This window comes from Heptranchias perlo, unplaced genomic scaffold, assembly GCF_035084215.1.
Source record: "Heptranchias perlo isolate sHepPer1 unplaced genomic scaffold, sHepPer1.hap1 HAP1_SCAFFOLD_372, whole genome shotgun sequence".
Taxonomy (NCBI): domain Eukaryota; kingdom Metazoa; phylum Chordata; class Chondrichthyes; order Hexanchiformes; family Hexanchidae; genus Heptranchias; species Heptranchias perlo.
This window is the reverse complement of record NW_027139384.1, coordinates 97,501-111,688: the sequence shown is the minus strand read 5'-3', so window position 1 is coordinate 111,688 and position 14,188 is coordinate 97,501. Positions and strand designations below refer to the sequence as shown.

The 14,188-nt window shown below is 53.0% G+C and overlaps 1 protein-coding gene across 1 annotated transcript in view; it reads left to right on the top strand.

Moving 5' to 3' along the window:
- The window catches only part of LOC137311619 (plexin A3-like), a gene marked incomplete at its 3' end in the record, with an annotated part of 195,978 nt that overhangs the window by 84,518 nt on the left and 97,272 nt on the right, over positions 1-14,188 (top strand). Inside the window, exons 5-7 of the mRNA XM_067978717.1 lie at positions 1,311-1,434; positions 6,130-6,283; positions 7,064-7,163. Of these exons, the coding sequence (XP_067834818.1) occupies positions 1,311-1,434; positions 6,130-6,283; positions 7,064-7,163 (378 nt within the window). The remainder of the gene's footprint in view (positions 1-1,310; positions 1,435-6,129; positions 6,284-7,063; positions 7,164-14,188) is intronic.

The following is a 14,188-nucleotide window of genomic DNA, read 5'->3' as shown; positions in this document are numbered from 1 at the left end:
AATTCAGTCTGAGCCCGGCTGTAAATATTACAGAGATGTCAGGGGCTTGTGACAAGCCCTGCAGGGGGGCTGATGAACGGCTCCCAGCCCGATGAGTGAGTGACTTCTCAATCCAGCACTCGGCGTGGAGAATGTTGGCCGGGCTCGGTTTAAATCGCGGCAGGGAGGGGTGGGGGGGCGGGCGGGTTTAACCCCTCGGCTGCTTCCCCAATCGCAGCGCAGAAGGAGGCCGTTCGGCCCGTCATGCCTGTGCCGGCTGTTTTTAATCGGAGCTGTCTGGCACTCTGTGTCTGTATCTGGCTCTCTGTATCTGGCTCTCTGTGTCTGGCGCTCTGTGTCTGGTGCCCTGTGTCTGGTGCCCTGGCGCCCTGTGTCTGGTGCCCTGTGTCTGGCGCTCTGTGTCTGGCGCTCTGTGTCTGGTGCCCTGTGTCTGGTGCCCTGGCGCCCTGTGTCTGGCGCCCTGTGTCTGGCGCCCTGTGTCTGGCGCCCTGTGTCTGGCGCCCTGTGTCTGGCGCCCTGTGTCTGGCGCCCTGTGTCTGGCGCCCTGTGTCTGGCGCCCTGTGTCTGGCGCCCTGTGTCTGGCGCCCTGTGTCTGGCGCCCTGTGTCTGGCGCCCTGTGTCTGGCGCCCTGTGTCTGGCGCCCTGTGTCTGGCGCCCTGTGTCTGGCGCCCTGTGTCTGGCGCCCTGGCGCTCTGTGTCTGGTGCCCTGGCGCCCTGTGTCTGGCGCCCTGTGTCTGGCGCCCTGTGTCTGGCGCCCTGTGTCTGGCGCCCTGTGTCTGGCGCCCTGTGTCTGGCGCCCTGTGTCTGGCGCCCTGTGTCTGGCGCCCTGTGTCTGGCGCCCTGTGTCTGGCGCCCTGTGTCTGGCGCCCTGTGTCTGGCGCCCTGTGTCTGGCGCCCTGTGTCTGGCGCCCTGTGTCTGGCGCCCGGTGTCTGGCGCCCGGTGTCTGGCGCCCGGTGTCTGGCGCCCGGTGTCTGGCGCCCGGTGTCTGGCGCCCGGTGTCTGGCGCCCTGTGTCTGGCGCCCTGTGTCTGGCGCCCTGTGTCTGGCGCCCTGTGTCTGGCGCCCTGTGTCTGGCGCCCTGTGTCTGGCGCCCTGTGTCTGGCGCCCGATGTCTGGCGCCCTGTGTCTGGCGCTCGATGTCTGGTGCCCTGTGTCTGGCGCTCGATGTCTGACGCCCTGTGTGTGACACTGCCTGATTACATACAAGTACTTGTTCTACTAACTTTGGCCCTGTGTAAATAATTGAATCGAACTGTGCTGTTGTGTTAACATTTCTCGTGTTTGTCCACCTCCTCCCCCCGCCCCGGTAGGTGCACCCAGCGGAGCCAGTGTGACCGTGCCAGCGAGCCGCAGCGTTTCACCACCGAGTCCAGCCGCTGCGTCCAGTTGAGCGTCCGCCCCAACAACCTCTCGGTGATGATGCCTGACGTTCCGGTCAGTATCCGTGTCTCTCCCCCCCGCCTCCCACCCGCTTCGACATTACGACAGCGGGACCTGCTGGGTAGATGAGGCCTCGCGACGGGGTACCACGGGGTGGGGGGGCATCACACTTGATCCTAGTCGATGAGTGTTGGCAGTTATTCCACTATGGGAGGCGTCACAGTTGACCCTAGTCGGAGTGTTGGCAGTTATTCGACTTTGGGAGGCGTCACAGTTGACCCAAGCCGGAGTGCTGTCAGTTATTCGACTATGTGGGGCGTCACTGATGATCCTAGCCGACCGGTGTTGGTGGTTATTCGACTATGGGAGTCGTCATTCGAGTCAGAATCTTGGCAGTTATTCGACTATGGGGGGCATCACAGTTCATAGAATCATAGAACAGTTACAGTGCAGAAGGAGGCCATTCGGCCCCTTGGAGCCCGTGCCAGCTCTTTGTAAGAGCAATCCAGTTAGTCCCATTCCCCCGATTCCATCGACAGTTGATCCTAGCTGATGAATGTTGGCAGTCATTCGACTATGGGGGGAATCACGGTCGATACAAGTCGATGAGTACTGCGGTACTGAGCCATTACGGACCACGGGGAAGGGGTTTGCCGTCTTCCGACCTCCCAGTCCGGCGCTGAGTGAGCTTCACTTCAGCCGGGGGCAAGTGGCCATGGGCCTCAACACCCCGAGGCTAGGTGGGGGAGAATGTTAGCCGGGTTGGGGGGGTGGTTCCCGCTCCTGGTAGCAATCCAATGGCTCCCCTTTGGTCAGCGTCCATACTTCGACATCAAGTGAGGACAGGATCAGTCTCCACTGTGACGCCCCCCTGGTCGAATGAGGGGTGAGGGGTATATCAAGGTGTCAGAGTGAGGGGTGTGGTGTATATCAGAGTGTTACAGTAAAGGGTGTGGGGTATATCAGAGTGTTACAGTGAGGGGTGTGGGGTATATCAGAGTGTTACAGTGAGGGGTGTGGGGTATATCAGAGTGTTACAGTGAGGGGTGTGGTGTATATCAGAGTGTTACAGTGAGGGGTGTGGGGTATATCAGAGTGTTACAGTGAGGGGGTGTGGGGTATATCAGAGTGTTACAGTGAGGGGGTGTGGGGTATATCAGAGTGTTACAGTGAGGGGTGTGGGGTATATCAGAGTGTTACAGTGAGGGGTGTGGGATATATCAGAGTGTTACAGTGAGAGGTGTGGGGTATATCAGAGTGTTACAGTGAGGGGTGTGGGGTATATCAGAGTGTTACAGTGAGGGGTGTGGTGTATATCAGAGTGTTACAGTGAGGGGTGTGGGGTATATCAGAGTGTTACAGTGAGGGGTGTGGTGTATATCAGAGTGTTACAGTGAGGGGTGTGGGATATATCAGAGTGTTACAGTGAGGGGTGTGGGGTATATCAGAGTGCTACAATGAGGGGTGTGGGGTATATCAGTGTTACAGTGAGGGGTGTGGGGGATATCAGAGTGTTACAGTGAGGGGTGTGGGGTATATCAGTGTTACGGTAAGGGGTGTGGGGTATATCAGAGTGTTACAGTGAGGGGTGTGGGGTATATCAGGGTGTTACAGTGAGGGGTGTGGGATATATCAGAGTGTTACAGTGAGGGGTGTGGGATATATCAGAGTGTTACAGTGAGGGGTGTGGGGTATATCAGAGTGTTACAGTGAGGGGTGTGGGATATATCAGAGTGTTACAGTGAGGGGTGTGGGATATATCAGAGTGTTACAGTGAGGGGTGTGGGATATATCAGCGTGTTACAGTGAGGGGTGTGGGATATATCAGAGTGTTACAGTGATGGTTGTGGGATATATCAGAGTGTTACAGTGAGGGGTGTGGGGTATATCAGAGTGTTACAGTGAGGGGTGTGGGGTATATCAGAGTGTTACAGTGAGGGGTGTGGGGTATATCAGAGTGTTACAGTGAGGGGTGTGGGATATATCAGAGTGTTACAGTGAGGGGTGTGGGATATATCAGTGTTACAGTGAGGGGTGTGGGATATATCAGAGTGTTACAGTGAGGGGTGTGGGGTATATCAGAGTGTTACAGTGAGGGGTGTGGGATATATCAGAGTGTTACAGTGAGGGGTGTGGGATATATCAGAGTGTTACAGTGAGGGGTGTGGGATATATCAGAGTGTTACAGTGAGGGGTGTGGGATATATCAGTGTTACAGTGAGGGGTGTGGGATATATCAGTGTTACAGTGAGGGGTGTGGGATATATCAGAGTGTTACAGTGAGGGGTGTGGGATATATCAGAGTGTTACAGTGAGGGGTGTGGGGTATATCAGAGTGTTACAGTGAGGGGTGTGGGGTATATCAGAGTGTTACAGTGAGGGGTGTGGGATATATCAGAGTGTTACAGTGAGGGGTGTGGGATATATCAGAGTGTTACAGTGAGGGGTGTGTGATATATCAGTGTGTTACAGTGAGGGGTGTGTGATATATCAGTGTGTTACAGTGAGGGGTGTGGGGTATATCAGAGTGTTAGTGAGGGGTGTGGGGTATATCAGAGTGTTACAGTGAGGGGTGTGGGATATATCAGAGTGTTACAGTGAGGGGTGTGGGATATATCAGAGTGTTGCAGTGAGGGGTGTGGGATATATCAGAGTGTTACAGTGAGGGGTGTGGGATATATCAGAGTGTTACAGTGAGGGGTGTGGGATATATCAGAGTGTTACAGTGAGGGGTGTGGGGTATATCAGTGTGTTACAGTGAGGGGTGTGGGATATATCAGAGTGTTACAGTGAGGGGTGTGGGATATATCAGAGTGTTACAGTGAGGGGTGTGGGGTATATCAGAGTGTTACAGTGAGGGGTGTGGGGTATATCAGAGTGTTACAGTGAGGGGTGTGGGGTATATCAGAGTGTTACAGTGAGGGGTGTGGGGTATATCAGAGTGTTACAGTGAGGGGTGTGGGGTATATCAGAGTGTTACAGTGAGGGGTGTGGGGTATATCAGTGTTACAGTGAGGGGTGTGGGATATATCAGAGTGTTACAGTGAGGGGGTGTGGGATATATCAGAGTGTTACAGTGAGGGGTGTGAGATATATCAGAGTGTTACAGTGAGGGGTGTGGGATATATCAGAGTGTTACAGTGAGGGGTGTGGGGTATATCAGAGTGTTACAGTGAGGGGGTGTGGGATATATCAGAGTGTTACAGTGAGGGGTGTGGGGTATATCAGAGTGTTACAGTGAGGGGTGTGGGATATATCAGAGTGTTACAGTGAGGGGTGTGGGATATATCAGAGCGTTACAGTGAGGGGTGTGGGATATATCAGAGCGTTGCAGTGAGGGGTGTGGGATATATCAGAGTGTTACAGTGAGGGGTGTGGGATATATCAGAGTGTTACAGTGAGGGGTGTGGGATATATCAGAGTGTTACAGTGAGGGGTGTGGGGTATATCAGTGTGTTACAGTGAGGGGTGTGGGATATATCAGAGTGTTACAGTGAGGGGTGTGGGATATATCAGAGTGTTACAGTGAGGGGTGTGGGGTATATCAGAGTGTTACAGTGAGGGGTGTGGGGTATATCAGAGTGTTACAGTGAGGGGTGTGGGGTATATCAGAGTGTTACAGTGATGGTTGTGGGATATATCAGAGTGTTACAGTGAGGGGTGTGGGGTATATCAGAGTGTTACAGTGAGGGGTGTGGGGTATATCAGAGTGTTACAGTGAGGGGTGTGGGGTATATCAGAGTGTTACAGTGAGGGGTGTGGGATATATCAGAGTGTTACAGTGAGGGGTGTGGGATATATCAGTGTTACAGTGAGGGGTGTGGGATATATCAGAGTGTTACAGTGAGGGGTGTGGGGTATATCAGAGTGTTACAGTGAGGGGTGTGGGATATATCAGAGTGTTACAGTGAGGGGTGTGGGATATATCAGAGTGTTACAGTGAGGGGTGTGGGATATATCAGAGTGTTACAGTGAGGGGTGTGGGATATATCAGAGTGTTACAGTGAGGGGTGTGGGGTATATCAGAGTGTTACAGTGAGGGGTGTGGGGTATATCAGAGTGTTACAGTGAGGGGTGTGGGGTACATCAGAGTGTTACAGTGAGGGGTGTGGGATATATCAGAGTGTTACAGTGAGGGGTGTGAGATATATCAGAGTGTTACAGTGAGGGGTGTGGGATATATCAGAGTGTTACAGTGAGGGGTGTGGGATATATCAGAGCGTTACAGTGAGGGGTGTGGGGTATGTCAGAGTGTTACAGTGAGGGGTGTGGGGTATGTCAGAGTGTTACAGTGAGGGGTGTGGGATATATCAGAGTGTTACAGTGAGGGGTGTGGGATATATCAGAGTGTTACAGTGAGGGGTGTGGGATATATCAGAGTGTTACAGTGAGGGGTGTGGGATATATCAGAGTGTTACAGTGAGGGGTGTGGGGTATATCAGAGTGTTACAGTGAGGGGTGTGGGATATATCAGAGTGTTACAGTGAGGGGTGTGGGGTATATCAGAGTGTTACAGTGAGGGGTGTGGGGTATATCAGAGTGTTACAGTGAGGGGTGTGGGATATATCAGAGTCTTACAGTGAGGGGTGTGGGATATATCAGAGTGTTACAGTGAGGGGTGTGGGATATATCAGAGTGTTACAGTGAGGGGTGTGGGGTATATCAGAGTGTTACAGTGAGGGGTGTGGGGTATATCATTGCGAATGGTTTTCCTGCTGTGATAATAAGGGGAAATGATTTCTCTTGCAGTTGACGCTGCGAGCCAGGAACGTTCCAGATCTTTCGGGAGGTGTCACTTGTTCTTTTGAGGACATCTCAGAAAGCGAGGCAGTGATTGTGACAGGTGAAATCCATTGTGTTTCTCCGTCCCTGAAAGAGATTCCGTCCATAACTAATGGATACGGTAAGGACAGAAACCGTTTATCGAGTCCCCTTAGTGCCACAACAGGTGATCGGTGAGACCGGGCTTGTATCTTAAATTTCTGATGGATTAAGCTTCACCTGAAAGTGTTTGCTGGTCCTTGGTTCGAGCCCCCACTCCAGAGACTCCAGCCCCATAATCCAGGCCCGACACTCCCACCGATGCCGGTACCGAGGGAGCGCCGCACTGTCGGAGGGGCCGTCTTTCGGGATGAGACGTTAAACCGAGGCCCCCGTCTGCCCTCTCAGGTGGGACGTAAAGGACCCCACGGCCGCTATTGGAAGAAGAGCAGGGGGGAGGGGAGTTCTCCCCGGGGTCCTGGGGCCGATATTTATCCCTCAACCAACACCATAGATGATCTGGTCATTTGTCACATTGCTGTTTGTGGGATCTTGCTGTGCGCAATTTGGCTGCCACATTACAACAGTGGCTGCACTTCAAAAGTACTTCCATTGGTTGTGAAGCACCGTGGGTCGTCCTGAGGATGTGAAAGGGTTTTATGTCGGGTTAACGCAGAAATTTGCTTCATCCGCACTATCTGGGAGCAATGCCAGGGGAGGTCTTTAAAAAGGCTTGATTTGGCGACCGTGTCACGGCCCTGAGCCCATTGAAAGCAATGGCCTGCTGTTCGTGCGTGCTCCAGAGGTGGCGCTGTAATCGCTCCCAGCTCGTTACAACAAACACAGCCAAAAGACCCAAGTGTTTCATCCGTGAGCAATGCCAACGGGAGGTTGACGAGTGTTCAATTATGTTGTCTCGTAGGCGACAAGCGTATCATCAAGCTGCACCTTAAATCGAAGGAGACGGGCAAGCTATTTGCGGTGACGTATTTTGTCTTCTACAACTGCAGTGTCCATCAGTCGTAAGTAACTCCTCGATTGGCTTCTGGGTGTTCCTCGACACTGTCCCATCAAACACTCCCAGGGCAGGTACAGGGTTAGATACAGAGTAAAGCTCCCTCTACACTGTCCCATCAAACACTCCCAGGGCAGGTACAGGGTTAGATACAGAGTAAAGCTCCCTCTACACTGTCCCATCAAACACTCCCAGGGCAGGTACAGGGTTAGATACAGAGTAAAGCTCCCTCTACACTGTCCCATCAAACACTCCCAGGGCAGGTACAGGGTTAGATACAGAGTAAAGCTCCCTCTACACTGTCCCATCAAACACTCCCAGGGCAGGTACAGGGTTAGATACAGAGTAAAGCTCCCTCGACACTGTCCCATCAAACACTCCCAGGGCAGGTACAGGGTTAGATACAGAGTAAAGCTCCCTCGACACTGTCCCATCAAACACTCCCAGGGCAGGTACAGGGTTAGATACAGAGTAAAGCTCCCTCTACACTGTCCCATCAAACACTCCCAGGGCAGGTACAGGGTTAGATACAGAGTAAAGCTCCCTCTACACTGTCCGATCAAACACTCCCAGGGCAGGTACAGGGTTAGATACAGAGTAAAGCTCCCTCTACACTGTCCCATCAAACACTCCCAGGGCAGGTACAGGGTTAGATACAGAGTAAAGCTCCCTCTACACTGTCCCGTCAAACACTCCCAGGGCAGGTACAGCACGGGTTAGATACAGAGTAAAGCTCCCTCTACACTGTCCCGTCAAACACTCCCAGGGCAGGTACAGGGTTAGATACAGAGTAAAGCTCCCTCTACACTGTCCCGTCAAACACTCCCAGGGCAGGTACAGGGTTAGATACAGAGTAAAGCTCCCTCTACACTGTCCCATCAAACACTCCCAGGGCAGGTACAGGGTTAGATACAGAGTAAAGCTCCCTCTACACTGTCCCATCAAACACTCCCAGGGCAGGTACAGGGTTAGATACAGAGTAAAGCTCCCTCTACACTGTCCCGTCAAACACTCCCAGGGCAGGTACAGGGTTAGATACAGAGTAAAGCTCCCTCTACACTGTCCCATCAAACACTCCCAGGGCAGGTACAGGGTTAGATACAGAGGAAAGCTCCCTCTACACTGTCCCATCAAACACTCCCAGGGCACGTACAGGGTTAGATACAGAGTAAAGCTCCCTCTACACAGTCCCATCAAACACTCCCAGGGCAGGTACAGGGTTAGATACAGAGGAAAGCTCCCTCTACACTGTCCCATCAAACACTCCCAGGGCAGGTACAGGGTTAGATACAGAGTAAAGCTCCCTCTACACTGTCCCATCAAACACTCCCAGGGCAGGTACAGGGTTAGATACAGAGTAAAGCTCCCTCTACACTGTCCCGTCAAACACTCCCAGGGCAGGTACAGGGTTAGATACAGAGTAAAGCTCCCTCCACACTGTCCCATCAAACACTCCCAGGGCAGGTACAGGGTTAGATACAGAGTAAAGCTCCCTCTACACTGTCCCGTCAAACACTCCCAGGGCAGGTACAGGGTTAGATACAGAGTAAAGCTCCCTCTACACTGTCCCCATCAAACACTCCCAGGGCAGGTACAGGGTTAGATACAGAGTAAAGCTCCCTCTACACTGTCCCATCAAACACTCCCAGGGCAGGTACAGGGTTAGATACAGAGTAAAGCTCCCTCTACACTGTCCCATCAAACACTCCCAGGGCAGGTATAGGGTTAGATACAGAGTAAAGCTCCCTCTACACTGTCCCATCAAACACTCCCAGGGCAGGTATAGGGTTAGATACAGAGTAAAGCTCCCTCTACACTGTCCCATCAAACACTCCCAAAGCAGGTACAGGGTTAGATACAGAGTAAAGCTCCCTCTACACTGTCCCGTCAAACACTCCCAGGGCAGGTACAGGGTTAGATACAGAGTAAAGCTCCCTCTGCACTGTCCCATCAAACACTCCCAGGGCAGGTACAGGGTTAGATACAGAGTAAAGCTCCCACTACACTGTCCCAAACACTCCCAGGGCAGGTACAGGGTTAGATACAGAGTAAAGCTCCCTCTACACTGTCCCATCAAACACTCCCAGGGCAGGTACAGGGTTAGATACAGAGTAAAGCTCCCTCTACACTGTCCCGTCAAACACTCCCAGGGCAGGTACAGGGTTAGATACAGAGTAAAGCTCCCTCTACACTGTCCCATCAAACACTCCCAGGGCAGGTACAGGGTTAGATACAGAGGAAAGCTCCCTCTACACTGTCCCATCAAACACTCCCAGGGCACGTACAGGGTTAGATACAGAGTAAAGCTCCCTCTACACAGTCCCATCAAACACTCCCAGGGCAGGTACAGGGTTAGATACAGAGGAAAGCTCCCTCTACACTGTCCCATCAAACACTCCCAGGGCAGGTACAGGGTTAGATACAGAGTAAAGCTCCCTCTACACTGTCCCATCAAACACTCCCAGGGCAGGTACAGGGTTAGATACAGAGTAAAGCTCCCTCTACACTGTCCCGTCAAACACTCCCAGGGCAGGTACAGGGTTAGATACAGAGTAAAGCTCCCTCCACACTGTCCCATCAAACACTCCCAGGGCAGGTACAGGGTTAGATACAGAGTAAAGCTCCCTCTACACTGTCCCGTCAAACACTCCCAGGGCAGGTACAGGGTTAGATACAGAGTAAAGCTCCCTCTACACTGTCCCCATCAAACACTCCCAGGGCAGGTACAGGGTTAGATACAGAGTAAAGCTCCCTCTACACTGTCCCATCAAACACTCCCAGGGCAGGTACAGGGTTAGATACAGAGTAAAGCTCCCTCTACACTGTCCCATCAAACACTCCCAGGGCAGGTATAGGGTTAGATACAGAGTAAAGCTCCCTCTACACTGTCCCATCAAACACTCCCAGGGCAGGTATAGGGTTAGATACAGAGTAAAGCTCCCTCTACACTGTCCCATCAAACACTCCCAAAGCAGGTACAGGGTTAGATACAGAGTAAAGCTCCCTCTACACTGTCCCGTCAAACACTCCCAGGGCAGGTACAGGGTTAGATACAGAGTAAAGCTCCCTCTGCACTGTCCCATCAAACACTCCCAGGGCAGGTACAGGGTTAGATACAGAGTAAAGCTCCCACTACACTGTCCCAAACACTCCCAGGGCAGGTACAGGGTTAGATACAGAGTAAAGCTCCCTCTACACTGTCCCCGTCAAACACTCCCAGGGCAGGTACAGCACAGAAACAGGCCATTCGGCCCAACTGGTCCCTGCCGGTGTTTATGCTCCACACGAGCCCCTTCCCTCCCTACTTCATCTCATCCCATCAGCATGCCCTTCCAGCCACCGATACGTGACCTCCTGTCTTGCGTCCCCCGCACATGTGCTTTCTCGCCCCCCTGATTGTCAGGGGGGCATTTTGACCATGGGGTGCATCACAACCGTGGCCCCAAACCATCCAATGGCCAATGCGTGCACCTTCCAGGGTTGGGCATAGCTGCCAGCTGGTAATGGGGCTCAGGTTGTTTCGACTGTTGGCTTGAGTGGGCTGGGGAAGGAGGCGGGGGGCAGGGGCCTTGCAGAGATGGTTAAAATCCTGTGGGCGTTGGCTGGCGCGAGGGAGAGTGATCGCTTTTCGCGAGGTGTCCCTTTCCCTCTCCCTGGAACCCGTGCCCCTCTCAGAGGGCCGAGCTCCTCCAGGAGAGCAGAGCAGAAAATGGAGAGAGGAGAGAATAAAAATCAAAGCACGCAAATAAATCTCTTCTTGCAGAGTAACAGGACGCAGGTGGGTGATTGAAGCTCACACCTGCCTGCAGCCTGTAATGAGCTATTTACACACTCGCTGGGAACTCGAATAGACGAGAAGTTACCAAGAAAGTTAAAAGGGAATGGAAGTCTGCTGGGAGTCGATGTTGTTCAGAGGACTCCCTTTCCTTTCTCTCTTTCTGTCTATCTATCTATCTCTCTCGCTCTGTCTCACTCTCTCTCTCCATCTGTCTCTCTCTCGCTCTGTCTCACTCTCTCTCTCTCTCTCTGTGTCTCTCTCTCTGTCTCTCTCTCTCTGTGTCTCCTTCTCTCTGTCTCTCTCTCTCTGTGTCTCTCTCTCTCTGTGTCTCTCTCTCTCTGTCTCTCTCTCTCTTTATCTTGCACCCTCTCTCTGTCTGTCTGCCTGTCTCTCTCTCTGTGTCTGTATCTGTCTCTCCATCTCGCACCCTCTCTCTGTCTGTCTGTCTCTGTGGCTCTGTCTCTCTCTCTCTGTCTCTGCCTCTCCCTTTCTCTCTCTGTGTCTCTGACTCTGTCTCACTCTCTCTCTGTCTCTGTCTCTGTCTCTCTCTCTCTCACTGTGTCTGTTTCTCCTCTCTCTCTGTTTCTCCTCTGTCTCTCTCTATCTCTCTCTCTGTCTCTCTCTCTCTCTCTCTGCCTCTGTTTCTCCTTCTGTCTCTCTCTCTCTGTGACTCTCTCTCTCTTTTGCTCTCTCTGTGTCTGTCCCTCTCTCTCTCTCTGTCTCTGACTCTCTCTCTGTGTCTCTGTTTCTCCTTCTCTGTCTCTCTTTCTCTCTCTCTCTCTCTCTTTCTCTCTCTCTCTCTCTCTCTCTTTCTCTCTCGCTCTCTATCTATCCAGCCTCGCCCGATATCCAGTGGGCAAACGTTTAATACACTGTCCACCATTTTATTGCACGACCGAGACTGGAGTGAGGAATTGTATCTTCACATTGCTCTCTCGCCTCTAGCCTCCAAACCCTGCCCCCTCCCCATCGCGCCCCACCTCCCCCTCCCCTCTCCCCTCTCTGTGTCCCCTTTCTCTCTGATCATTGCCACCCCGATCAGCCCTGCTCTGAACTTGCCTCTCCCTTCAGTTCGAAACCAAGCTTGGAAAAGCTCGCAGCAGACGGAAGATAAATCCTGAGTTTGCAAAGCCTGGCGATTTTGGAGGGAGGGTTGAGACGGAGGGGAGGGGTCCCCCATTTGGAGCTTTCAAGACTAAGATGGCTAGCTTTTTGACGGGTAAAGGTATTGAGGGAACAAAGGCGGGTCGATGGGGGTTGAGGTACAGATCAGCCGTGATCTGATTGAATGGCGGAGCAGGCCCGAGGTTGCCGAATGGCCTCTCCCTGTTCCTTATATTCTCGTGTTCCACAGTTTGTCGCAAAGTTTCGGACGGTGCGACGGATCCCGATTTCAACACAGCGAGGACGTAGGGAGGAGGGAGATCACCCCCCGCTGTGCTCGCTGACCTACATTGGCTCCAGGTCTGGCAACGCCTCGGCTTTTAAATTCTCATCCTCCTGTTCAAATCCCTCCTCTCCCCCCCCCATCTCCAACCCTCCGAGATCTCTGCGCTCCTCCGATTCTGGCCTCTTGCGCGTCCCGGATTTTAATCGGCCTACCGTTGGCGGCCGGGCCGTCAGCTGCCTAGGCCCCACACTCTGGAATCCCCTCTCGAAACCTCTCCTCCTTTTAAGACGCTCCTTAAAACCTCCCTCTTCGACCAAGCTTTTGGTCACCTGTCCTAATATCTCCTTACGTGGCTCGGTGTCAAATTTTGTCTGGTTTTGAGGGCCTGGGGGGGGTGGGGGGTGGCGTTTTGCTGCATTAAAGGCGCTATATAAATGCAGGTTGCTGTCGAGGAATGGATGGGGCAGGAGGATTTGGAGGGTAGAAGGGGGCCAGAGGAACCTCAGAGAGAGAGACAGGCGCGAAGGCTGTACGGATTGACAAAGTGCTCCCTTAAATCTTGGCGTCGCGCAGGGAACGAGGAGCAAGGGGAAATCTGTTTCCTTTTTCTGATTTCCCGCGAGGTGCAGAATCAATTCATTTTCGCTCGCCCACCCCCCCACCCCCCCTCCGCGAGAGAGAGAAAGAAGAGAGAGACACACACACAAATCTGACAATTCAATCCGTGATATTTAGCACTGCACCAGCGCTGTAGCGGCTGACTTGTCCGTTGCCACGGGAACGAGACCAAAGGCCTACAAAGCTGAACAAAACACACTTGGCTTCTCGGTTTCCTGCGTTTCTCCACTGCTATTATGCTTCAGTGCAAATGATTGGGAAGTAGATTGTTGTCCGAGAATTGGGCAAACGTCAAATCCCGCCATTTGGAAGCGTTCCCGGAATCCTCCGTGTCCTCTGGAAATCACCCCAAGGCCCCGCCATTTCCTCTGGAGCTCACTGCGATCTTGTGGGGAGGTGTTTGGGGCAGGTGGGCAGAGAAAAGGGGCAGAATTACCCACTCAGTGACTCCCTCCCCACCGCCCCCCCCACTTACAGACCCTGAGGGAAATTTGCCTTTTATGTTTAAATGTGTTTTTTTTTGGGGGGGTTTAATTAATTAATCGTTCGGGTTCGGAGCGTAGGTCAAACGTTTTGTGAGAAGGGGAGGCCAGGGGAGGGGCATCATTTTAAAAACAGTTTCTCGTTCGAAGGGACTCTTTTTGTGCTGGAAGAAATATATAGGCCAGGTCTGTGTTCGATGATCTAACCCCTGCCAAATTGGTGGGGAGTGCCCCTGACCCTGGGGAAAAGTGTGTGTGTGTGTGTGTCATTTTTTTTTATAGACCTCAGGTGAGAGCGATATTGGCCGCGATGCACACTATAGTCGAATAGCCGGCCGACACTGGGCCCACGCGCGGGGCGGGGCCACTCGAGTGAGGTAGCGGAGCTTGTCTAGCGGCCCACATCGCAGCGCCATATACATGTGATTATCGCGAGGGAGTCCCGCCTGGCCTCATCTCCTTCCCGTTGCCAACGTGGAACCTTACCTGGAGTGGCTTAACGACATCTTGCATTTATCCAGCGCCTTTAACGCGGTAAAACGCCCCCCCCCCCCCCTGCCGCCCAAGGACCTTCCCAGGAGCGTAAATCAGACAGAATTTGACACCGAGCCACACACGGAGATATTCGGACAGGCGACCAAAAGCTCGGCCAAAGAGGTCGGTTTTAAGGAGCGTCTCAAAGGAGGAGAGAGAGTCGGAGAGGTTTAGGGAGGAAATTCCAGAGCTTAGGGCCCAGCCGCCAATGGCGGAGCGATGGGAATCGA